We start from the raw sequence: 27,335 nt of genomic DNA, 5'->3' as shown, positions 1-27,335 counted from the left end.
TTGAGGATGAGCAGACCAGTTGAAGCCAAATATTGTGTTTAAAAGTAATTTGTGTGAGGTGAAGACAATTTACCCTAACTCCAGAGAAATGTAGAATCAGTTAGAGTAGATTACTACAAGTTGAATTGAGTTAAAGCGATCAATTAGTTGGTTTATAAGAATGTCGTCTCAGACCCTCTCAGCTCCATCTCAGCTGTCCTCTTGTAGTCTGTCGCTGCTTTCCTTCACAGTTCAGAGTTCACTGTTGTTAGTTTTAAATGTTGATCCCAGGAGGCTCCAGTTAAAAGATGTTCATTTTCTGAATGGGGCTTTCTAACAGGCTGCTTTGATCTTAACATGAGTCAACAACCATTATGTTATCCCTGTCACATACATTTGGGTGAAGAGCTTAGCTACCAGTAATAAGGTGGTCTCTTCATTTGTGGAATGTCATTGTCATTTTCCCTTCCTTAGTGAATGTAATTCAGTTTGAAAACATTGCACCTCTATGCTAAAATGCTGAATACACTGGGAGAATTGCATATTTCATATTTGTGATTGGATTTCATGCTTTAGTTTTTATATTGTAGACATACTAGTTAAAATCTATTTGAATATGATATTCTATGTTACTTATCACCCAGCTTCAATAAATAGCATTATTTTGCAAAAAAAAAAAAATCTATTTGAATAACTGGAGATCTGTCATTAGTTAATTCTGACTGGTTTGGAAAGAATCCTTAGGATTATACCATTTTGGCTTTTGTTGTTGTTGTTGTTAGAAGTGATATTTGTTGTTGAAAAACAATATATCTGCTGTTAACTAACCGACTTCCCTTGGTAATTTTGTTGATGTCATTTCCATTAACCCTTGCCCCTCACCTCCTAGAAACCTGTGCTTCATGGCAGCTCTTCCTTCTTCACCTGACCTCCTAGTTCATAGGTAACATGGTGTTATTTATAGTGTTATTTACATGTTAAAAGAGAAAAAAAAAAACCAGAACCTCCAAGTCAGCCTATTAAGATGAATACATATACCATTGCATAACCAGCTGAGAAAGATAAATAGTACCTAGTCAACTAATTAAAAACACGTAACAAAAGAGAGCATTGAATAAAATGACAATGTCAGTAAACATTACGAACCTGTTGCTTCGTGAAACAGAATTATTTGAAAGAGGATTTCTGAAAATATTTTTATTGCGTTTTAAAGCATGGTGCTTTGTCAGCATCAAAGCCATTTTTAGGTAGAGACAGTAGTAAAGGTATCTTCTGTACACGGCACAACTAAATTATATCAACGTCTTGCGTTGCTTCAGGAAACAAACAGATTTCAAAGGTTTATTCTAGAAAACAGTGTTTAATCAATTTCTTATACGGTCTTTGAACATAATCTAGTAAGCAGATGTGGAGTTAACGGCTTATTATGTTCTCACTCCCTGTATCCATTCAGAGTCTGCCAGGCTCGGAATAAAAGTCAAGACATGTGCACATAGAAACTCTGTAGATGTTTGTAGCATTTGGAATTAAAATAGTGAGAAGGCTGCCTGGGTGTCCCTTCAGACATGGCACAGTGGAGCAAGGGGACAGGAAATATGCCAGACTGCCTCTGCAGGACACTGCTGAGAACACGTGCATCAAGGAACAAGGAACTGCTTAATGATTAATCACTGTCAACCTTTGTTCTCGTTAAAGACTTGATTGTCAGACAAGGCTTGTAATGAGGGACTGTTTTGGTGCCTGTTGCTACGAGATGGTGTTCACTGATCCTCCGTGGATGTAAGCCGCTGTGCCGGGCTTGCCCAAGTCGAACACACTAGAATGAAAATGCTCTAACAGTGCCTGCTAGTGGTGCTGGAAGGAGAGGCTCCAGACATTCTGTTTCCCGAGCATTACTCCAGCCCCAAATTAGAGGACAGCTATCCAAGGGTTTGGCTCAGCCGACTTTTGGCACATGAAATTTTAGCAAAATAATTTTGAGAAAGTTTAACAATAGAAGAGATAGATAGAAGTAGATTTATGGTAGTGATGGTTTAGAAAGACTCTCCCCCAGCCACACACACGCACATACGCGCAGACACCTTTTCTTTTGGACAAACACAGATACTCGGAAATCAAAATTTAAAGTCGTGTTACCATTTCTTTTGCCATATATAAATAAAATATTGCATCGTGCTTTGCAAACCAAGTCCTTAACCACCAAATCATGTGAGGCTGAAGTGTGTGTTGGCATCTTTCTAAAGGCTAAGGGAAAAAAATCCCACTTATTCTGTCATTGACTAGCTGGCTTATGGACTTCTGCGTAACCGTTTTTGAATCTTTATTTTACTGCTATAAAAAGATCAATGGGGGGCGCCTGGGTGGCTCAGTCGGTTAAGCCACTGCCTTCGGCTCAGGTCATGATCCCGGAGTCCCGGGATCGAGTCCTGCATCGGGCTCCCTGCTCGGCGGGGAGTCTGCTTCTCCCTCTGCCCTCTTCCCTCTCTTGCTATCTGTCTCTCATTCTCTCTGTCTCAAATAAATAAATAAAAGCTTTTAAAAAAAAAAAGATCAATGGGACATTTTAAAGGAGGAAAAAATGCTATTTTTAAACGTAAAAAATTATTCTTCTGGGTTGATGTGACCTTAAAAAACTCTAAAATTTTTATAAACGTCACTGCATCATTATCATGAAATTACTTCTAAAATATATCCTTCTGTGGGAGGACTAAAACTGTTGGTGATGCTATCAGATTGTACCTGCTACCCCCTAGCCAAAAAGATTTCTTTATAACAAGTGAAGCCTGCTATGGTTTTTTGATGTCTGCACGAAGCGACTTTTCTCCTGATTTAAGTCTTACTTAATAACTATGTGGTTCAAAATATTATAGGTCCTCTTCTTCCTTCCTTTTTTTCCTGTTCCTCCTAATTCATCCACAATATAATCAGGGAAGTTGAGTAGGGACTGCTGGACCTCCAGCAATATAAAACGGGGCCCCTACAGAGTCTGCGGATAACTGAATATTCTGCCCATACCAGAAATGATCGCGTATAACTCAGGGAACTGCCTCTCCAGAGTGTCCCCTGCATCTAAAGGTAGCCAGGGGGTCTGGGAAAGCCCTTTTGGTCTGCCTCTGTATCTCTCAGTAGATTTGCTCTAAATCCTCCCAAACAGGAAAGCCGGTTTTTATTTACATCTCTAAACAGCAATCCAGTCTGCTTGGCAGAACAGTCACAGTATATAACCTATAAACACCGGTTTTCGTAGTCTCACCTCTGTGTTTATATACGCATCCACATGTGATTAAAGATATGGAATGGAAGGGGCGTCTGGGTGGCTCAGTTGGTTAAGCGACTGCCTTCGGCTCAGGTCATGATCCCGGAGTCCCGGGATCGAGTCCCGCATCGGGCTCCCTGCTCGGCGGGGAGTCTGCTTCTCCCTCTGCCCTCTTCCCTCTCATGCTCTCTGTCTCTCATTCTCTCTGTCTCAAATAAATAAATAAATCTTAAAAAAAAAAAAAAAGATATGGAATGGAAATGTTCTCTGATCGCAGTATTTATCTGCTGAGGTTACAATGAGGAAATATCCTAAATTAAGACAGAAATCAGGAGGTTTACAATGATACTGATAATTATAACTGGCTTGGTCATTTAAGACATATTAACAGTGTGCAGTAAGTAGATCATCCCCAGTGCTACAAACTGTTCCCGATTCAGTTCATGGAACTGCAACCCTCTAAGGAATATCCTTTCATAAGCCATGCTTTATAAATCCTGGTAGGCCTGATTGGTTTTTTTATCCTTGATCATAGATAGAAATGTTAAGGAATACTCGACCATGTTGTGAGGGAAGAGCCTTGAACAGACGTCCTTGGACAATATTTCTAGTGGCTAGCCTAAAATCCTGGCAGGAAGAACACATCGAAATAAATCACTTTCTATACAACAATGTGAATTATTATTTGCATTTAAATAGAAACGCTGCAGCCTTCCTCTACTGTAATAGATGCTTACAGGTAAATTACCGCACTTTTCATGGCTTCCCTAAGAAGTGAAGGGATCATATATCAATGCCCCTGTTTTCTTCTATCCTCTCAAGACCAGTGTAGTAGTAAGTACCCAAGTTAGTTTCACCGATGATAACTTGACTAAGTTATTCTCCACACACCAGTAGCCTCTCTTTGATCTTTGTAAGTGATCAATATGATCAAATTATTAAAATAAGCTATATTATCCAAATGTATTCCTTTTCCGCCTAAAAGCAGTGATCACCTCACTTGCTTTTATAACCAAAGGCCAGGTAAGATCCCAAGATTAATATCTTCTTGGTATGGAAAGCTATATAGGAGGGTATATGAATGAATGGTGTATTACCTAGGAGAAAACCATGAACCCAGCTGCCAAAAAAAAAAAGATTCAGGTAGAGTAAAAAAAAATATGTGAGAAAAAATATTCAGATTTAATTGAAAAGTAAAGGAAAAGTAGCACTAGGGGATAAAATAACTGCTGTACATGAGGATGGCCATCTTCAGCATTGAGTGGGCTATTTATCTCTTTTAAAGGAACTGAATTGCCCTACGTTTTGGTCAGTTGTGCATTAACATGATGTCTACCAATGTTACTTTGTTTCTAAAGAGCTCAAAATACTTTAGCTTAATTAACCCTCAAAATATTGATTAATTTAATCACATTTCTAAAATGGAATACTGGGGTGCCTGGGGGGCTCAGTCGGTTAAGCATCTGCCTTCGGCTCAGGTCATGATCCCAGCGTCCTGGGATCGAGCCCCGTGTCAGGCTCCCCGCTGAGCAGGCAGCCTGCTTCTTCTCCCTCTCCCTCTGCCATTCCCCCTGCTTGTGCTCTCTTACTCTCTCTCTCTCTTAAATTAAAAAAAAAAAAAAAAAAAAACCTGGCAAGGATGAAAAAAATATGGTGAACTTCAACTGAAAATCTATCATGTAAATCAGGTCCTTAGAAAAAACAACTGCTTGATTGCGTTTATTTGTTTAGTTAAGTAACATTTTCAAGCCAATTATTTGGTAATATTGTTGGTGGGTTTTAAGTCTCCACCATATCCAGTATTGTGACATTTCACATACTTGGCCCACATTCTGTTAAGTTTGTGAACAGGCTAGAAATTTTAAAAATTATTTTTGTGGGCTTTTTTTTCTTATGTGGATGGCTAGGTAACAATATTTTTCAATTATAAAGGGAATCCAATTGGCTCAAATTTAGTCACAGTTTTGATTTAAATATTCAGAAATCTCAGATATATACTAAATGAACTGTTACTTGGATGCAGCCAGCAGCTGAAGAACTGTTGCTTTCCCAGATGTATATCCTTTTAAAAAGTGCCTCATGGATCTGGAAAACACAAAACAGTGTAAACACTGGTAACTGTACAATATATCAGTCTCCCCTCATGTATTCTCTCCTGATCAGCCGTTAGGAACATAAGCCACAAATGTTTACCCAACTGAAAAATCACTGGACAGTTATGTTCAAATCAAGGATCTGTTTCCAGTTACAAGTAACAGAATCCAATACAATCAACCTACCTGGATTGCTGAGGGAAAAAAAGTTTAAAAGTTCACAGAACTCTGTATGTGCTAAATTTAAGTTCAAGGTTTTAATTTAGAAGCAAAAAGACTTGTATAGTATCTTGAATTGACAAATAATAATAACTATTCTTAGGTGAGGCATTTTGTATGATACTTGATATTGATACTTGTTATTTCACTGAAAACTTTTGATATATATGTTACTTTCTTAGTAACACCTAAATAATTGCAAATCATCTTATAGATTAAGTTTATCTGATTTTCAAGTAGTTACTTAATTATTTATTGAGCAACAAATATATTCCAAATATCTGTTTTATGTCAGGCTTATGTGTGCTAGTAGAAATGCATAGATGGGGCACCTGGGTGGCTCAGTCGTTAAGCATCTGCCTTCGGCTCAGTTCATGATCCCAGGGTCCTAGGATCAAGTCCCACATCGGGCTCCCTGCTCAGCGGGAAGCCTGCTTCTCCCTCTCCCACTCCCCCTGCTTGTGTTCCTGCTCTCGCTATCTCTCTCTCTGTCAAATAAATAAATAAAATCTTTAAAAAAAATGCATAGATGAATAAAAAGTCCAAAAAAGTCTTTTTGAAGTAATAATAGTGACGTAAGAGAAAACATACATGTAAATAAATAACTGATATATTCTTTGACAAAGAAAATACAAGATGTGATTAGGACTCAAGATGCAATTGGACAGTGTGCCAACATAGATTGTCTTACTCTGAATTCTCTATTCAGATGAATTGATGGGCTCAGCTTGTGAACCCAAAGTTATACTAGAAATCCTTGTAAATGAAAAAATGTCATAAAAAGTGCTCGATGTCCAAAAATATTTTAGTAGTCTCCACCATCTTGTAATCCAAACAGACATGGAGAAGCTAAAATACTGTGTGTGTGTGTGTGTAAAACATCCCCAATCTTAATACTCAACAGAATTAATAAAATTTTTAGGTACCCTCTTTCTAGATTTATAACCATAAAGTAACAGCAGATCTGGTAATAGTTGTACAGCTGATTTGATCAATGTAGACAGATAATCAAACCAAAGAAAGTTGACCTTCCTCATTCTTTTCCACGGTGGACTTTTCATTTAAGGTTATCATTTTCCTAAAACGTTGTTTTGGTACTCTGCAGATCAAAATGGGTTTGTATGGTTAGCATAAATAAGATTTGGTAAATAATTTAACCTGATTTTCTGGGAATTGATCCAAGTGAAACCTCTAATCTTTTGAAGCTCATCCCTTAGTGAGTCTTAGGGAGAACTCAGCTTTTTTGAAGTCCCACTGAAGTATTTAGTGGCTTGCTTTGCTAATCCAAGGGAGACTTCAGGGCTACATTTAACAGAGAACAGATGGCTCCTTTTTAAATGTCCTTTGTGGTCATTATAATAATACATTCAAAAATAGCTAATCGTGTTACAGTAGAGTATTTGGACACATTTGAAGATATTGGCCACAGTCACTATATTGTGTCAGTGCATCCAGAATTCTATGTTTATTAGATAACCTGCAATCACCCAGGTATTCTCTCATTTCTCTTAAGAGGAGATATGTCAGAATATGTGGGCTACTTTGTAGGTTAATATATTTTGTATATTTTAGCCCAGAATGGATAGCCAAAGCATAAAAATTACCTCTAGCAAAATGTTTTGTAGATTGTTTTTTTTTGTTTTTTGCAGAATCAGAGGAAAAAAACAGACTTTTTATAGAATCAGTTCAGAAAAGTCCAATGTTATTAGGAAAGCTATATATATACTTTTTTTTTTAAAGATTTTATTTATTTATTTTGAGACACAGAGATACAGAGAGAGAGAGAGCATGAGCAGGGAGAGAGGCAGGGAGAGAGGGAGAAGCAGGCTCCCCGCTGAGCCAGGAGCCCGATGCGGGGCTCGATCCCAGGACCCTGGGATCATGACCCGAGCCGAAGGCAGACGCTTAACCATCTGAGCCACCCAGGCACCCCGGAAAGCTATATATATACTTCTATGTTGTGCTTTCCTCAATGAAGTATATGAACAGATCCAGAATTAAGTTTGAATTTTTTCAACATTCCCATCCTTCAAGCCTCAATTTTTGTTTACCTCAATCACTTCAGAAGAAAATAACCAGTGTGATTTCCTGCCCCTCACCCCCAACCAGATCAATCCAGTATTTGTACGTTATAGTGGCAAAACCACTGCATGTCATGTTGTTAAGTTACATTGTAGACTCAGTGAAAAAGAGAAATTGAATTATTTCATGACAGTGGTATTTATTGTTAGCTTGATCCAATAAAAATGGAATTTCAACAACTCTAGCACTAGAATGTAATTTAGAGATTATAATCTAACTTCCATTATCTTAAGAATGAAGAAAATAAGGTCTAAAGAGTTTAAAAGAGAAGACTATGAAATTAGCAAGGTTCACAGGTCACATGAACCAGATTCCTACAAGAATCAATGAAATAATGTCAGTTTGTGTAAGTAAGAAGAATAAGGAAAAATTGTCAAAGAAAACCATAGTTTCAAATAAATGCTAACTTCTCTTGCATACCTCCTACAAGCCAAAGACTGCCGCATATTTTACCTACTTAATTTTATTTAAGCCACACAGCAATTATATGAGGGAGGCAGTATTATTTGCCCCTTAACAGAAGAGAAACTGAGACATTGAGACTTTCATAACTTGCCTGAGAACAATTAGTAAGTCATGGAGGAAATATTTAAACCTAGGCATGTTGACTACAAAGGTTACATTTTTCATCATTATAGTGTTTTGTCATATGATGCCACAGAAGACATGTAAAAATTTTCTTAGATTTCTCACTTCTCTATCTTAAAGAGATAAGAAGCTAAAAGTAGTCTATAAAATTTTCATTAAAGTGAAATTCTAGCGTCAAAATTCTGTATTATTATTATTATTTCCAAAGGAAAAATCTTACATTCCTCCCCAAGTATTAGAAGCCACCTAGGGAAATCAATTTGTAAAAATTCCGCATTTGTTTTGTGTATAATTTGGACATCATTTTGATTTAAGAACCAGCCCTTTAAACAGTTTTTCCTTCCTTCTGAACGGTGGTGTCACTTACCTCTTCTTCCTTCTCTGTTACTACTTGTTTACTGGATTGCCTTCACTTTCAGTGAGAACAGAAAATGTTGATATTTATCTCATCCAAAACCATAACACCTTCCAAACACTTCTAGAGGAAAAGCACAATTTTAAGGTAGAAAACCGGTTCCTAATATATGTCCCTTTGAAATGCATGTTTTTGTACAGAGGAGCTACGCCTAATGTAGTTATATATTATACCAAACGGAGAAGAGGAAGGGATTAATATCAACACGAGTTATAGAATAGGCTCAACAAAAGATAAAATTACCCTTAAACACAATTCCTTAATCTTGTTTTAATTGGTGGAGACAGTGGTGAAATGCTTCGCTATTGTGAAGTGATTGAGCACATCTCTGCATAATTATTGCTTGTTGGTTTATTGCTGGTATTATTATAAACAGCATGCTGTCCTCACTATTTGATGATCAGAAATTACATTTTGTTTAGTCTGGTACCTTAATGTATGTGTTTGATATTCAGTAAATATCAGATTTATTTAAGAGGAGATACTAACATTTATTTTGAGTCTCTTACATACCAGATACCACTATACGAAGCACTTCACTTACTTTATGCCATTTGTTGAGGTAATATTGAGGAAAATATTATTACCCCCATATTTGGGGGGGTATTTGGGATTGGGATTTGAACCCAGTTCTGCCTGATCCCAGAATCCACTTTTCACTATTGCTGCCTACCCACTCAAATTGCTTTTAGAACAGAGGGATGTTTTTTAAATGTGTTGCCAGTTACCTTATTCTATTAAGCCTTTAAGGTTCTTTGCATTTTAAAGGCATATGTTTTTTAAAAAGACAAATTTCTTAACCTATCTCCTCATCTTAAAATGGGAATCATAATTAAAACAGAATTATTGAGGAGCTTAAATGAGATAATAAATGTCAAGCCTTTAACACAGGGCCTCATACATAGCTTTCAAAAAATGATAACTGTTGGTAGAAACTATACTCCAGTGGTGTGCCTTCTTCCTGCCTTCCAGCTTATCTGCTCCTACCCACCCACCACCATCATCATGTTCTCCATCATTGCTCACCACAAGCTCTTTTCCTTTCTAGAATATCCTTTATGCTGTGGGCCTTACTAAAGTGATACACTCAGAAAAGCAACACTGGATTCTACAGTGTTACTCAACCTTTGCCTCTCTGTCCTATATTGGCTTTCCAGTTGCCTTTGAAAAGAGCTAGCATTTTTATCCCATGTACCTGACAGCAGGAAGTTCTGACCCCATTTTCTACCTTCATGTGGCTTCTTCATTTATCTATGTATTAATTTATTTAAAAAAAAAAAAACCAAACAAACACATGTATGGAGGGTCTGCTGTATACCAGGAAAAACATGATGAACGTCCCAGCCTTCCAAGCCTTTCTACTGGGAGGTGGATATAAGCAAACAAGAGTTGTGATACAAAGTAAAAAATGGTCCCTAATGAGGCAGTACCAACTGTTATGGAAGCACAGAAGAGGGGCACCGAAGAGCGCTGGGAGGCCAGAGAAGACTTCCTGAAAACATCTGAACTGAGCCTAGAAAGAATGAGTGATCCCTTGGTAGGGAGGAGTGGGGGAAGAGGGCTCCAGGCAGAGATGTTGTGAGCAAATGCAAAAATGCGGAGAGGAGAAGGAGCTCTGTGAGTTTGAGGAATTTCAGGTAGGTTAATTTCACTCTAGGATAGAGTGAAGAAAGCATGTGTTGAGAGATGAGACTGGGGAAAGATGCGGAGGCCAGATCAGGGAGGCCCTTCTCTGCCATTTTCAGGAGCTAGGACTTGATTCCAAAGGCCGAGAGGAGCCATGGATAGTTTTAAGCTGGGAGTGCAGTGCAGAAGATGTATCCGAGTGGAAAATCATTTCGTTACTTTCATAAACACTAACCTTTGAGGGGCAGGAGGTGGAGTTCTCAACCTGAGGTCAGTGGATGGTCTGTGGATGTTTAGAAAATGTGTAAACTCCCTGAAAATGTAGACAAAATTGTTAGTTGTATGTGTACGTCGGGGGGAAGGGAGGAGAGGCAGAATCCATAGCTTTGTGAAACCCTGCAAAGACTGTGTTATCCAAAGAAGAGTTGGAAACCACTGCTCTAGGGACAGAAAGCTAAATGCTAACTTACAGAGTAGAAATTTCAGGTCTGCCACAAAGAGCCCTTCTAAAGTTAAAGAGTTTCTCTTTTAAGAAAAATTTCTCATTCCTTCCCCTGAGTTACCAAACTCTTCCCACTCCGCCCTGACCCACTGACGTTATGTTCCTGGCTGCTCTCCCACCTAAATGCTGCTTCCTTGCTCATGGAACTGGTCTTCTGTGCCAACCCATAATAAGTGTCCACCCCAGAGGCTAAGAATAGATGCAGTGTCCTGGTGACTTGAAAATTAGGTAACATCTGAAGGATGAACTCTACAGTGACCACAAAATTCATTCTGATCATTTGAACCAAACAGATTATAAACATATGATCAGGAGGTTCCGAGCAAGCAAAGAAAAATGCCCTGTTAAGTAGAAGGAAAAGGCAGCTACTATTCGTAATTGCAAAGGACAAAGAAAAATACTAGTCCAAATAAAATCTTCTGTGTTTGCATGTTCTACCTTCCCACATTTTCCCAGCCCCACCCCTCACCCCTAACAAGCCAGTTCAATCAGACAAGCTACAGTTCTCCTAGGCAGATAGGTTTGGTTTCATTGGTCTCTCCTGAATACATTTTCCTGGGTTTGTGTGTGTGTTCTTCATCTTTTAGGTAGGTCTGTGACCTCGTGCAAGTCATTTTGTTAAGCTTTCTTGGCAGTGTCTTCATCTGGAAGATGAAGCTGGATGCTTTTTCAGCTGTCACAGTTTGTAATGGTGGCTGGAGTGGAGGGTGATTGTAAACAGATCTTGTGATAGCTGTTTCTCGTTCCCAACTCACCAGTCCCTTCCAAGGATTGCTGGGTACTTTCTTGAAGGCATTTTATCAATTTCACATAAGCAGTTCCTTGGCCAGTACAGCCAAATAGGGCAAGGATCAGAAAACTCTTTCCACGAAGGGCCAGATAGTAAATATTTTAGGCATTGGGGGCCATGAGGACTCTGCCACAGCTCTTCAGCTCTGTCGTGGGAAGGCGGCCCCAGGCAACACGGAAATGCACGCGTGTGGCTAGGTGCCAATAGAACTGTGGTTACCGAGAAAGGTGGCAATCTGGGTTTGACCAGTCATGCCACAGTTTGCGGACCCTTGAGATGGACGACAAGCAGCCTGAAGACAGGAGTGTTTCATCCCTTCAGTCTTTCAGTTTGAAAGTTGTTTCCTGGATGATTTCCTGATAATTGTTTTATTGTCATTGTTGCCATGAAGGGCAAGAACAGTTCGATTATTTGAGCCCCACACAGCTACCTCACTCTCTGCCCCAAATAAATAACTTAGTGGGGCTGCCAGCTTGCAGGGAATCTGAAACAGTTCAGGCAACTTGTTTCTCAGGCATAGAGATAAATAAATGGCTTCATAAGTAGACAGTTCAGAAGATGAATAGCCTGGAGGAACAGTTAAGCGGTTAGTTCATGGAGACAGGGAAAGAAGAGGGAAAGAGAGAAGAGCGGGGAAGAAAGATTGATTGAATAGCAAACCAGTTTATGAGATCTACTGTACAAACTTGCCCAGCTGGGTACTTTATCTTGAATTTGCTTTGCAAATTGCAGATGCCTAGCTCTGGAAGCCAAGAAAAAGAAAGGGCAGTCATCCCACGCCAAAATACTCTCATGGATCCCAAGTAACTTACATTACTTCATTTTTGTGGGGGGAAAAGTCATTATATATCCCCCTTCCAAAATAAGAAAAACAGAGAGCCATTTTACCCAGATGCCCAGAAGAAGACAAATATTTTTTAGAGTGGTTTTTTTTTTTTTAATATTAAGAGAACAATACCTGTCTGGTAACTTTGCTTGCTTTGTGACATCGTTCGATGTCACAGTGTTCAGTCCACAGAACTGTTTTAACAGTAAAAATGGCTGAGTTCAATGAGTCTTAATATCTCAACATACTTCAATGAAACTGGGGATATTTTTGTTTGCTGCTTGAGGACATGTCTAATTGAACCCTATTCTAACTTTTGCTGAAATCAATCCTGCTTGACAGAGACTTTGCATTCCATTAAATGAAAGAAAGTGGTAATCGCAGCATTTTTATTAGTTAACATCTTTTTGAAAGATCTCTCACATATTAAGCATGGCTTACAAAGACATTTTATCAAAGTAAGACCCAGTGGCCAGGCCTGTCCTCTGATGTGTGGTACTAAGAGTTACAAGATTTTTTATTTTTCATACATTCTCTTTAAATTTTGATCCCTGACATTTTAAAGAAGAGGCCTTGGTGAATGAGCTGCTAGGGCTAGAATAGTGGAATTTATTTCTAATTGTAAAATTTGGACATTTTTTCAAAGGGACTTCAACCTGGCTTTGAGAGAAATAGAGTTAATAACAGGAAGAACAAGTCATTTGTCCCCTAAAGAAAAGGGTGCCCATTTACAAGAGTTCAGGTATCTCCTTAATTTTCTGCCAGGTCTTCTAGACACATGTTTTGCCTCCTTGCTGAGTTAGCGCTTCCCATAGTAATCTGTGGACAAGATACTAAGTCAACAAAGTAACAAATATGGGAAAGCATTCTTTTACCATGCTTTCCATACGTTAAAACATGCTTCCAGCTTCCTATGAATGTAAATCAACCTCACACACTGCCACTTACCTTTGGCAAACAGCTTTGGTCATCACACACCTGATTTACCAATGGTTTTCTAGCATCCTTGAGACCATTCTGGAAGATATATTTTCCATCAGTAGTCCAGTTGGAAAACTTGAAAGTATAGACAAGCTGCAGGGTTTTTTCAGCAGGCTGCCTGGACTCTGATCCCCAAGGCCTAGAAGAATGTATAATGCACAGTAGATGCTCAATAAAAATTTGTTGAATTAATGAATCAGGTAGAGTGAAGATAATAATTCTAAAGACATAGCTTAATTATTGGCAGAACTTCATTAGAAGAATACAGATGTGCTTTCATTGGCCTGGCAGTCCTGTGCTGGATGAAAAGAAGGATCAAGAAGCTTTAACCATATCTCAGCACTGGCATACTACTCTAACTCAGTGGCTTACCTAATACTATAACTGGACTTTAAACTCTTAAATACACACACACACACACACACACGCAAATGTGAAAAACTGTAAGTGCGTATTAAATGTAAATTTATATTAAATCCCAGGAGGATAGGATCAGAAGCCTATTTTGTAGGTTAGCATCAAATACTGTAATTTTATTGGTAGAAAGAGAAAATACACACACACACACATAAAATGAAAGATCATTCAAGTTCATGACTTGAACCAATCATATGGCTGTTATTAGCTGCCAAATCAGCCTTTAACTCCAGTTTCTCTAGAAAACTGGGTTTTCTGTCATAAAAGACTGCATCAGTGGAAATGGCCTAAATCATTCACAATCTCTCTCTCTCTCTCTCACACACACACAGACACTCATCTACAGGCTGAGGATGTGCCATTTTTAGTATGGTCTCCATGAGCTTTAAGGAGACCATGTGTGTTGAAATAGAACCAGACTGATTTCTATAAGGCCACATTCTACATGGGCTGAACGGAAGGCAAAGAGTGAGGCTGAATATGGAAATCAAACCCAACGCAGCAGAGCATATTTTTCTTTCAAAATATTTTATGTACTGAAGTTTGCACAACATCTTGGCAATGACAGCAAGCCTGTGTAAGGAGGTGTTTCATGTTTCATAGCGAACATAAGGGCAAAAAAATGTAGCACCAGCCAAATATTACTTCAATCATGCAATGAAAGAATGTGCATGGTAGAGTACATGGTAAGACCCACGGGCCAGAAGCTACAAGGCTTAAAAATCTTGTACAGAATTCCAAAAGAGAGCTTATCTCTTATTTTTATATCTTTTGGTATTGTGAAGGGATGAAACTAAATTTAGCTCCGTCCATCTGTTTGATTAGAGAAAGAGATGTAGTTGCATTTTCTTGGTAGGCAGATCTTTTCTAAATCTTAGAGGAGGCTCGTTTTCCAGATTTCCCTGGAAATTAAGTTGAAGTTCACCAATTTTGCCAACACTAAGCATTCTTCCCACCTCTTTCTCTTCATTTTTCCCCTTTCTAAATAATTTTTTAATCTCTAGAAAAAAACAGAGAACTGCCTAGCATATTGTAGATATTCAGTAAAAATTATCGGAATTCATGAGTGGATGGATGGATGCACAGGTGACTAGATTAGGCATTAGAAGATCTGGATTTTAATCAGAAAGCCCCAGTAGGTATCATACCACCTGATGGAAATTGTTAGGCATTGCTTTTTCCTGCAGCAACTTTGAGTGAGGATGTCCATGGGGTATGTGATGTGTGCCTCTTAGATTCCCAGATAAAGGATAAGCCAGAGATCTTATCTTCAAGTGCCTACATGAGCCAGGCAAGTGATAGAAATGAGGGAAATGGGCAGATATAATAAAATAAGAAATAGTGGGGACTGTGGCCCACTGGAGGGCACAACTTGTGTTTAAAATATGATGGGGGCATGGGGTGTGCTCAGAGCAGGGAACCTGAAGAAATGGCCCCTCTGTTTATAACACACCCAACAGGAATCTGGGTTCACTGTGACAAGGGGCACAAAACATGTGGCCTTCCTATGAACAGACACCCTACATGTGTCCCAACCTGCACCTCCACATGGCTTCTGGATAGGACCAGCAGCCTAAGGCTTTGTAGGCCTCAATCCTGGAGGGGGAAGCCCTGGGAGTGAGTGTGTGAGTGAGACATGGGGCCCACCCCCACCCCGCAGGAACTGAGCTGCAGCACTGGGGCTGGGAAGGCGCCACCTGGGAGCCACTGGTACAACAGGTCTTCCTGGCTGGACGCAAACGTTTGTCATCCTTCCTCACTGAGGTACCTGGAATACAAGAAGATCCCCAATAGCAGCCCAGTGGAGTATGAATTCCTCTGGGGTCTGAGAGCCTTCCACAAGACCAGCAAGATGGGTGTGCTGAGATTCATCACCCAGCGTCAGAACCGAGACCCTGGGAAGAGAAACCTCATTTCTTGGAGGCTGTGGATGATGCATTCAAGACGATGGATGTGGATATGGCTGAGGAACATGCCAGGGCCCAGATGAGGGCCCAGATGGACATCGGGGATGAAGCACTGATTGGACGGTGGAGCTGGGATGACACACAGGTGGAGCTTCTGATGTGGTATGAGGATGGAGATTTTAGCAATCGCTGGGCCAGGGTTCCCTTGGCTTTCTGGGCTACATACCATCAGTACATTCTGAATGGCAGCCGTGCCAACTGGAGAGGCACCGGGAGAGCTGGCGTCAGCCGTGGCTCCAGTGGGGGGGGGCCAGCACCACATTCTCAATGGGCCCAGCACCAGCTCCATCGTCCCCGCCAGAAATGCCGCCAGAGCGAGTGCCAACTTCTCCCAGATCCAACAGTGCTGATGACCTGCAGCAGTCACCCACCAAGCCAGAGTGCCTCCTCGGACTCCTTCTTATAACACAGCACTAGGGGCACCTTCTACCTGCCTATCCAAGGTGGCACGCATGAGGAAGCTGTCTTCGCTTCCTGCTTTCGTTGTGTGCTTTTGTCCTGTTGTCATGTTTTTGGTATCAGTGTTACATTAAAGTTGCAAACTTAAGAAAACAAAAAAATAAATAAAATAATATATGGGAGCTAAACACACCGCATCTGCAATCCAAATACACTTACGGCATAAGCTTCTTCACAAACATAATTGTTTCTAGAACATCTCTGCCATATGCAAAATAATACAGGAAGAAAGAAGAAAAATAGTAATTGCTAAAATGTAATCGAGTACCTACAAAGTGCTTGGAACTGTTCAAAATTTCATCTGGTTTAATTTTATGTCATTAATATAATTACTTCTGTTTTACAAATGAAGAAATTAATTCACAATACTTAGTAAGTGTATTTTGGCTGCTCTATTAATAAATAATTGGATGTTAAGAAATAAAAACTAGCACAGAAAAAAACAACGTATCAGGGCCCTGAGCCAAACCCCTCACCCGGATGAAGGAAGCACCCTCCAAAAGAGCTTCCATCAGAGAATGGCTCTCAGTTCCTCTTCCGACATCTCCAGGTAGGAGGATGAAGGTCATCCCCCGAGTCCATCAGTAGCTCACTCTCCGCAATGTAACTGAGACCTCGGCATTTCTGATAGAGTCGACACAGAAGAGCTCTGTGCCATCTGCAAGGCCCGTCTCCCTTGCTTCACAGTCAACAAACAAAACAGACTCCTTCTCCTGTGTGTGGCTATAACGCTAACAATTATGAGCAGCCGGCACTTATTAAGTGCTAACTCTGTGCTTAGTATTTTTGGCATTGTAGCATCTCCTCTCATTCTCACAAGGATCCCATGAAGTCAGTACTGTTCTTGTGTCCATTTTACAGATAAGGACATTGAAGCTCATGGAGGTAAATTAACTTCTCCCAGATCACACAGCCAACAAGTGCCAGAACTGGGATATGAATTCCAGCAGGCTCATCTGCAGAGCTCATGATCTTGTGACCATGCAAAGAAGACTGAGAAGCAAAATGCATTGAGTTTTTGTGTATGTTTGTCAACCAGTTTCTTAAAACATGAAATCCTCTTTTCACACACAGTCTTGCACTAAACTTCAAATTATTATATCCTAGAAAAGAGCAGTTGGTTTCTATTCTGGTTGAGGGTGGAGAGTGGAGGGCCAACCACTGCCTCCACTATATTCTCTCACCTTGATTTCCTCCAGCATCACTGCTGGTCATCTTTACTCTTGTCTGATGCCCCTCCTCCTGCCCCCCCTTTCTCCCTGTTGCGGGCTCTGCTTTGCTCTCATTCGTCTGGGCGGACCAAAGATTCAACACTCAGTCCTCCAGGTACTCCCTTCTCTACCTGCCCTCAAGAGGGCTCTACACACAGATTATCCACTGCCATTGTGTTAATGACTCTCACGCGCTTGTCTCCAGGTCCATATCCCTAGTGGCTTGTAGGATATGTGGAGTGAACATTTTCCCCCAAGAACCAAGATGGATTTAACTCTGAGAGAACTGACTGGGCATTGTGTGCAGAGGTGTCAGAGGATGGTTATTTAAAACTGCACGGAGGATGTGTCTGCCTCAGAGATGGCTCCCGTTATTTTTAGGTAACTGGTGAGGAGGACCGCCCCCTCCCAGACCCCACAGCCTGCCCTTCTCCGTACCACACTCCCTTCCACGTGCCTGATTGAGGGTGCTCACCCGTGCAGAGGGTGTTCAATCAACACGTGCTCCATGGGCAGGTGGGTCTGCACAGTTTAGAAGCATGAGCACCTTTTTCCTCAACATGTCTCATCCTAGCTGAGAGACAACAGGTACAGTGATTGAGAAAGAATTCTGAAGTCAGACAGACCTGGCTTCAAATCTTCCTCAACTACTTGTGTGATCTCTCAGCTCGGGTTTCTCATCTGCAAAATTAGGACGATAATATTAGTTCTTGCTCATTGTTTCATTGGGAGGATTAAATGTGGTTAGTCACATAACATATTGAGGACAGGGCCTGGCCTGTAATAAGGCTAAGTGCCTGGTCATCTTTAGGATTATTTTGTATCCCTTTGCTTTTGAGGTCGTTGGTGAGCTCTGTAGCCCCAAGAATTACTAAAGCAAGGCCACATTTCCTACTTCTCCAGGCTGTGGACTTTTTTTTTAAGCATAGTACATAACTAAAGAAAAAGAAAGAGATAAAAGGGAAGAGACTTTCCACAAACGGAGTATATACAACTGCTCATCAGGCATCATGAGAGTTGCTTTATCTTTTTAATCTCTTGTAACTTCACACAGTCCAGATGGGGAATGAAAGTTGGATTATATTGCTCCCGCATTCCAGTGTTTCTCAAAGAGCATACTCTGGACCAATGAGTATTAGAATTTCCTGACCAGGGACCCAGTCTATAGCCTCAGAATTTCTGGAGCAAGTCCAGAGCACCTGTCTCCCCAGTGAATATCATCAAAGTGTGAGGACCTTTGACTTAGTACTTGTATCATATCTAAGACTTGATCCTGTATTTTCTTGTATTTTTTACATGTAAGCATGTCATTTCTCCCTTAATTAGATACATTCTTCAAGGTGGGAAGAGTTCTTGTAACCCCAACTGTGTACAGCTAGAGTTTTCTAAAGTTCTTGTAACTCCCAACAGTGTCCAAGCCTGAACATGGCATTGGGAATTCATGAAAACGTTTGGCTAGGTTTAGCTTTCTGCCCTGCAGGGTCAGTGCCTTAAGACTGGTAGAGACCTTGGGGCCCTGGATGGCTCAGTCGTTAAGCATCTGCCTTCAGCTCAGGTCACGATCCCAGGGTCCTGGGATCGAGCCCCACATCAGGCTCCCTGCTCGGCAGGAAGCCTGCTTCTCCCTCTCCCACTCCCCCTGCTTGTGTTCCCTCTCTCACTGTCTCTCTCTGTCAAAAAATAAATAAAATTAAAAAAAAAAAAAAAAGATTGGTAGAGATCTTGAGTTAGAATGGCAGTTCACCAATACCCAGTATTACTACGATACAATGTTGAATTTTTAATCTATGCTTTCTCATTGTCAGTTGGGTGTGCTTTTACTGATTGATACACTGAAATTCCCGACTTCCTGACCAGGGAGGAAAATTGACAAGTCTCTTAAAAGAAAAATCCCTTCCAGGTTTCAGAGTGTTTGTAAAACAGAAACTTACAGGTCTTCCATCTTATCACAGAAAGCTGGGCCCTTCCTGACCAGAATGGTTGTTCAACTTTTGAACATATGCCTTAAAACATAATTTTCGTTGCAGGATCAGCAATGATCTGTGCTAGCTTTAAGGAAAAGGAAGAACTTGTTACTTTATGATGTGTTTGTTCCTGAGCAATTGAGAGATTTGCCATATGTTTTTATGGTCGTTTTCTTTAAGGTTCCATAAACGCCTTCTGGAATGTGGAGGTTCCACCATCAGAGTCATATGGGAGCTTTTCTAGTGCCCTAATGTAATTAACCCAGCTGCTTTGTTTGTTGTAATACACATTGATTTCTCCTACATTTGAAAGGCAGTTCTCTGATCTCCAACCCATTTAACCATGTTTGATCTCAACAAGATGAAAAATGTTCGGAATCTAAGCTTATGATCTTTGTGCTACATTTTTCTTCTTTTAATTACAGTAGCTTCCCCCTCTTACCCCTTCTCTCCTTTAGGATCAACACTCTGTGGTAGGCCAGAACACAGGCCCCAGTCCAAGTCCCAACCCCTGCTCAAATCCAAACACCGGAAGTGGTTACATGAACTCCCAGCCATCACTGTTGAATCAGCAATTGATGGGAAAGAAACAGACTCTACAGAGGCAGATCATGGAGCAGAAACAGCAGCTTCTCCTTCAGCAGCAGATGCTGGTTGATGCGGTAAAACTTTCTCCTAATTTCTACTACACGTACCTATTGGCCTAACAGAGGGAATTCATTATTTCCCCTTTCTGGTCACTGCCCTTTTCTCTGTGCCTGCTTAGGTGAGAGCAACAAGAGTATCCTGGCTATAAGAGAAGCTAATTCTATACCTAAGTTAAAGTGCTGCAGGGAAAAAAAAAAAACAAAACACTTGATTTACCAGCTGCTGGACAGTTGGAATGCATGGCACCCCACCTAACTAGCCCTGCCCAGCCCAGGAATGTTAAGAACCACCAACATGGGTGTTTGAATCAGGCAAAAGGAGCCATTTTGGGGCTATAGCCCCGAGGGGCAGAAATCATGGACAGAACTTTAATCGACTTGAATCCAAACTGATTTTAGAGATAAAAGGAGTTTCCAAAACAGTTGTAAAAGCCAGCATGGGGTTTCAAAACTGAAGATTTGACTTCCAAAATAAAGCATCTCAGAAGGGGGGATGTTTTTAAAGGAAACAGGATATATTTCCAACTTTCAGCATAGTTAACTGGCCTTAAAGAAAGGCAAGATGGTTATTTCCCCATCAGGACCCGAGCATTAGCCCTTCTTCACTGTTACTTGCTCTCCCTTCCACGTCCTCAGACGTACACTTGGGCACGGGTTCAAACCCCCCTGCCTCCGAACACCAAGCCCCATCTCCAAGTTTCATTCTCTCCCTTTAGACAGTTTGGCCAAGTGAAAGACAAAAGTGGCAAAGTTAACTGTCTCCAAGTTGATAGAGTCAAGGTACACAGAGATGTGAAAAACAAAACAAAACCAAAATGTTTATACTCAAGGAGCTTTGTAGTAAAAGTCAGAAATCTAGGATGTGGTAAGTGCTACCATTCATTCGGTAAATATTAGTGAATTTACACTGAGAAAATGGCTATAAATAAAATAGACCATGTCTTTGTCCTTAAGGAGCTTAGAGCCCACAGGGATGTGAAATACAGGTGATTGGAAGGCAGGTGATTAAATGCTGTGATATAGTGAGTACTGGAAATGGTTTCAGAGAGGAAGTTATGTCTACTGAAGATCTGAAGGTGAAGTAGGTGATGGGAGAAAGAGGAGGGGGATGTTCAGGCCAGAAGAACCAGCATATTCAAAGACTCAGAGACAATAATGTATAATGATGTAGTAGATGGAAGTAGAGGTTAAGGAAGTAATAGGCAAGGAGGCCAGAGATGAGAGGCCAGAGGGTAGAGCTTGATAAATTCACCCTGTCTGAAAAGCAAGGGAGAGGACTTTAAGGATTTGAAACAAGGAAGCGCTAAACTCAGATTTGCATTACAATAAAAGTATGAACAGAGGAGGAGAAAAGGTAATGGAGGAAAGACAACATCCAGCCTGGAGAGATTAAATGAAAGTCTCCCAGAAGAGGTAAAATTTGACTTTGACTTTGACCTTGAAGACTGTTGGATTCTGATGGATAGACTAGGTGAGGAGGGGCCAGACAACAAAAGGTACAGCCCAGGTGTATATTTGTTGATGGGCTTGAGATTATATTCTAAAATATTTAATACAAGATGAAAAGTGTAAATAGTAACATAATCATTATTTTTGAGGAATGACAAATGGAGTAAGTTTGGAGTCTAGAGCAGGAGAGAAGATACAGTGAGGGATGAATAAGGAATAGGGAGCAAAAAATGTACAGGTGACCTTGAGTACTGCCCTGAGGTATCAGGTATAGGGGTGCCACGGACTGGATCACAAAACGACACAACCGATTTCTTCTCCAAATCTTCTGTAAGTTTTGGAAACTCCGGCTGTCCCACCAACTCCCTCCCTTTTTTTGATCTTCATCATCTAAATAGCTCAAAAACAAGGGCGCTAGGAGAGAAAAACATGCAATCTCCGATTGACTCTCATTGTTCCCATCAGTACTTCTAATGTGTTGAATTATAACACGCAGCGGTCACATTTCTGGATTTTCAGCTCTGATTAAAAGGCAAGGAAACGTGCCCCAAGGGTCGTGTCCTGGCACGGGCCAGACTCTCGCTGGGCCCCAGTTGAGTCACCCCTGGGACAGGTGCAAAGGGCAGTGGCATAAACTGTGAGAGATGAATGAGAAATGGGACTGCTGTTTTTGTGCTTTTTACAAACCACTCACATTGCTCTTTGTTTGGACGCCATTGAGGGTGACTGTGCTTTTTAGCATATCCAGGAAGAAACAGTCTTTGATCTGGCTTTACATTAGCATATGCTAATGTAGTCATTTCCAATCAGTTGGCAAGGCCAGAAAGGCGCCTCAATTGGGACATTTTCTCATGAAAGTGCGTTATCCTTACTCCCCGATATTCTCCCACCAATGAAGCCCAATGAGGAAAGATGAGTCGTGCGTAACACGATGGGCGTCATGATAACCAACACACTTTGTGCACCTTCTGTGTGCCAGCACCACGCCAAGCTTTCACAGAGGTAAAGGACTGGTCCTTACAATCGGAGTTATGAGGGAGGTCCTAGAATTATCTACATTGCACGTTTTGAGATGGCAAAACTGAAGCAGGACCGATAAACGCCACAGAGGTTATTTCTATAGTAGGTTTTCAGGGCCAGGTTTATTGGGTTGAATTACTGGGTCCGAGATGAGACATTAGTTGAGAAGTTCAATTTCACCTAGTCTCAGGGATGGCCTGTGAGTTTACGCTTACACAGAAGGGGACTGTCATCCTCTTGCACAGAAGGGGAATGGGAGCAGCCCGCATTCCGTGTCACAATCGGGTCTTTGCTACCTCTCAGCGTGAAGTGACAACAGGGCCTCTCCATGATAGTCCGTATACCAGGCCATTAAATCTAACTCATGTGCGAGCAAGTAGTTCAAGAAACTCAGGTATCCAGAGATGTGTTGTTAACCCTTGGAGCAACCTAATTTAGCCCTTAGGGAAATAAAAGGTCAGTAAGTAGATTGAATATACATAAACATAAGTTCAGATTTGAGATCTAGTCTTTAATGGGGAACCAAGAGCCCGATCCTCTCTTCTCTGTTTCTGTCTCTCTCTGTCTCTCTCTCTCTCTCTACACACACACACACACACACACACCCATGCACAAATCCTGTTTTCTTCAGTATAAACAGCAGAAACACCTACTTATATAAGAAAAAATGATAGATGCTTTTGAAAAAGAGAAGAATTCAGAAAGTCCCATGCTTGGCAAAAAAATCAAAACTGTCAGCTTGCACAATAGTTTACAACAGGCATGGTTGAACATCACCACATTTGGGTTCATGGAACATCTCAAGCTGTTTCTTAAACATTTAGGGTTTGGGCAAAACCATAAAGACTTTCACCAACCACTTTTTTCCTTAATTTGTAAACCCATATTTGAAAGAAATGTAATCCATATGTTTCTGATTCATTTACACTTAGCTCATCAAAGTTGTGTTTCATCCGAATTACTTGATGCCCCAAAAACCCTGTGAGTCTTTCAAGTTTTTTTCTTAGAAACAAGAATTTGAACTTGGTTTGTTGTTGTTTTAAGGCCTTTTTTTTTTTTTCCTTTATAGTAGATTTGTTCTACTTTGGAAGTTTGGAATTTGATGGGAAACTGAGAAATACATGGTTCAAGTGGGCTCTAAGTTGGCCAGTGCACATTTGGCCTCCATCTAATTTATCCATCTATCTTTACACGGTTTTCTTTTCTATTTATTGACTTTTCTATAATTATATTGTTCTCTGTCTACCGATACCAGTTATGTTTATCTTTGAAAATGGAGGTTGCTTTGGGGTGCATACAAAGTTGCAGTAAAGCAATTCTAAAAACTTCCGGATCCACGTTGAGAAAAAAAAAAAAGCGGTCCCTGATTGTCCAGATTGATATGACACTCGCGGCCAGGCCATTTTGGTTTTTGTCAGACGAATGAATACCAACCTCAGATGGGATTACTCTGAGACCATGATAAAATGAGACAAAATAAGGCCGCTTCATAATTTTATCTAAATACAGACACAAGGTCACTCTGTAACCCACAAAATACCAACCCCTCCTTTTGCTAAATGAGCAATGGCTACTTTACTCAATAATAGAATCAACCTCACTTTGACAGCTTACAACCTAGAACAAATCATTGCTTCCTTAGACCCTCCCTAAATCATCCAATTAACACCCAAATCCTAGGATAGGTTCTTTCTAACGCTCTAGTACTGAGACACCCCATGGTCCCCCATGCTGCAATGAGCAATAAACCCAGCAGTTGTGTTCCTGGTAGTCTTTGGCTAAAGGCGTTGACAATATAAAAAGAACGTACCCATTTCCTCTCTTAGCTCCCAAACTCACCTCCTCTAGAGATCTAAAGGTGGCAGATTCCAGAAGGAAGAAAAGAAGGGGGCCTGGGAGACTTCTGTGCTTTGAGAATGGGGCACAGAGAAACAGAGAAGCAAGTACTGTATTGTGTGGCAGGGAAAGGGCCAGATTCTTTTTTTTTTTTAAAGATTTTATTTATTTATTTGAGACAGAGAGAATGAGAGAGAGAGAGCACATGAGAGGGGGGAGGGTCAGAGGGAGAAGCAGGCTCCCTGCCGAGCAGGAAGCCCGATGCGGGACTCGATCCAGGGACTCCAGGATCATGACCTGAGCCGAAAGCAGTCGCTTAACCAACTGAGCCACCCAGGCGCCCTGGATTCTTTGACTCAGGATCCGATTTCCATTCTACTGCTCTGATCTTTGGCAAATTACTTGGCCTAAGGAAGCTTCCATTTCTTCATCTGTTAAGTGGGAATAATCACACCTATTTCAAGCGTTATTTTAGAGGGGCAAAAATGAGGTAATATGTGTATAAGGCCCCTACCAATACCTGATAGGATATTTCCTGGCATCTCCTCCTACCTAGGGTTGCCAGACTTAACAAATAAAAATATAGAGTTTCCAAGTTACTAGGTGAGAGTCCTGTATTTTCTCTGGTAACCCTACTCCTATGCCTTCCACACTCCATGGGACCAGAGTTAAAAAATGGGTACCAAAGCATATCAGGTGTGCTACAAAATAAAACTAGAAACACCATCTCAAAAATCACAGGAATTTAGCTCTCACTGAAATCTAATTGCAAAATAAAGAAAATGAGATTAGCTGCTAGACCCAAAACACACGTTGAGTGTTGAGAGGTAGAAATTATACTTCCACACAGGAAATTTATTGAAATTGAAAAGACCAGTTTCTGAAGTAACACTAGTAAATAAGGTGTATGATTCGCAACCATGGCTGCAAAATTTTTCTTGCAGTCTTACTTTTTTGAATGACAGTCTATAAATGTTTGCAAGTGGGAAAGTAAGCATGCAACCTAATATGATTTCATTTGTGTATTCAAGGAGAAGATTGCCCCACAGGATCAGATAAGTAGACATTTGACAAGGCCACCGCCGGATTACAAAGACCAAAGAAGAAACACGGGCAGTATACAGCCAACTGCTGCTCAGTATTCTGGTGAGTATTCTTAAAAATCAGTTAAAAACGGGGCGCCTGCGTGGCTCAGTGGGTTACGCATCTAGCCTTCGGCTCGGGTCATGATCTGGGTCCTGGGATCGGGCCCCGCCTTGGGCTCCCTGCTCGGCGGGGAGCCTGCTCCTCCCTCTGCCTTTAGCTCTCCCTCTCCTTCTCCCTCTGCTCCTTGCCCCTGCTCACGCCCTCTCTCTCTCTTGCTGTCTCTCTTTCTAATAAATAAATAAAATCTTTTAAAAATCATAACTGTAGAAGAAACAAACTGTTCAGTTTTTAACGTTTCCTCCTCTCCCCACCTCATAGGGAAATGTAGCATCTGTCTTAGAATCCTGCACTAGCTCCCATTTAACTTGCAGACCAAGACCAAACTTGAGTGGTGTTTAGTCCTTTCATCATTTCTTGCTGATTCTTGTCCTCTCTTCACATATTTCACTGCCCTCTGAATTACCTCTGAGAGTTCAAGAGAGCTTAAATATTTTCTAACTCCTCGGTTCCACCATTGTCCTCCCAGCAAGGTATCCTGACCCAGATCATGTAAAGTAAGCAGACATTCTTCCCTCTTGGAACTTACATAAAGCCCGATCCTCTTGTCTCCACTTGTCCTCAATGTGGCTGAAAGACACGATGGAGGTTCATTTGGAACATGGCTTCTTACACCATGGCCTATCAGTGGGTTCAGAGGAAGCTAGGAGCTTTGGAAATATTATACAAGATTCAAGGTGGATGTTTGGGCTTTTCTTTTCCCACTCATATAAAGGAGTCTCAAGGATTGCAATCTCAGGCTGATTAGGTGGCTGTACAGTGTTGTCAGGGGTCAAGGCTTCTTTCGTCTTCCTGCTCCACCTTCTTTCACGTGGAGCTTCCACCCTAAGGGCTGCCTTGTGGCCACCACACCACCATCCTTCACGTCGTATTCCAGGTAGAAGGATGAAAGAAAGGAAGAGGTAAAATGCCCTCCCAAATGAGTCAGATTCTCTTTTTAAAAGAGATTTGTTGAGGGGCACCTGGGTGGCTCAGTTGGTTAAACATCTGCCTTTGGCTCAGGTCATGATCTCTGGGTTCTGGGATCGAGTCCCATGTCGGGCTCCCTGCTCAGAGAGTCTGTGCTTCTCCCTCTCCCTCTGCTGCTCCCCCTTCTTGTGCTCTCTCTCTCTCTCTCTCTCTCAAATAAATAAATAAAATCTTAAAAAAAAAATAAAATAGGTTTCTTGGACTCTCACCTAGTAACTTCTACTTCTAGCCAAAATTTATTCATCTGGACCCCTCCATCACCGAGGAAGTTTGGGAAATGTGGTTTTTCAGCTTGGCACATTGCTGCAAAATCAAGGGTCTGTTTCTAAGGGAGACAGAGAGGTTGGATGCTTGGTAGGCACCTGCGCGTTCCTTTCACAGTGCACATGGGCCTCTTCCTAAGGGAGGGATCCTTGGCATCCAATTGCTGATCCCCAAATGGATAAGAATCAGTACTCTAGAGCATTGTACTTCCCATGTCTTCTGAGAATGAAATAACCAACAAGCACAACACAAACTCTTTTATCATTTTTTACTTTAATTTCAGTGCAGTAATAATCACCTTGCCCAAATTGTTAATATTAGAAATGATGTATGAAAAGTACATGGAAAAAGTACATTTTTACCACATATTCGGGACTTCTCAATATTAACTGTGATTACTATTTTGTGACCTTTATGGAAATTCTCTCTATTGTGGTTGTTTAAAACTATTGCTCTCCTCTTAAAAACCTTCTCAGGGCATATTGTCAAAATAGAGGGCACCTAGAGTGAATGATTTTTAAAACCTCTAAATTTTTTCTCATAGCACTTTCATAGTGTCCATTCCCTTCTCG

General features: G+C 40.9%; 1 protein-coding gene and 1 non-coding gene across 2 annotated transcripts in view; both read left to right on the top strand.

Annotated features, from left to right (window-relative positions):
• Positions 1–27,335, top strand: part of MAML2 (mastermind like transcriptional coactivator 2) — a 336,388-nt gene that overhangs the window by 305,054 nt on the left and 3,999 nt on the right. The window contains exons 3-4 of the mRNA XM_021679067.1: positions 19,834–20,037; positions 25,359–25,473. Coding sequence (XP_021534742.1) covers positions 19,834–20,037; positions 25,359–25,473 — 319 coding nt within the window. The remainder of the gene's footprint in view (positions 1–19,833; positions 20,038–25,358; positions 25,474–27,335) is intronic.
• LOC123326335 lies at positions 15,173–15,302 on the top strand. Its single transcript, XR_006541039.1, has one exon. It is a non-coding gene; the product is annotated as a small nucleolar RNA SNORA11 (small nucleolar RNA).

The sequence above is a fragment of the Neomonachus schauinslandi genome, chromosome 11, assembly GCF_002201575.2.
Source record: "Neomonachus schauinslandi chromosome 11, ASM220157v2, whole genome shotgun sequence".
Classification (NCBI taxonomy): domain Eukaryota; kingdom Metazoa; phylum Chordata; class Mammalia; order Carnivora; family Phocidae; genus Neomonachus; species Neomonachus schauinslandi.
The sequence above is the reverse complement of the archived record's forward strand: the minus strand, read 5'-3'. Positions and strand labels throughout refer to the sequence as shown.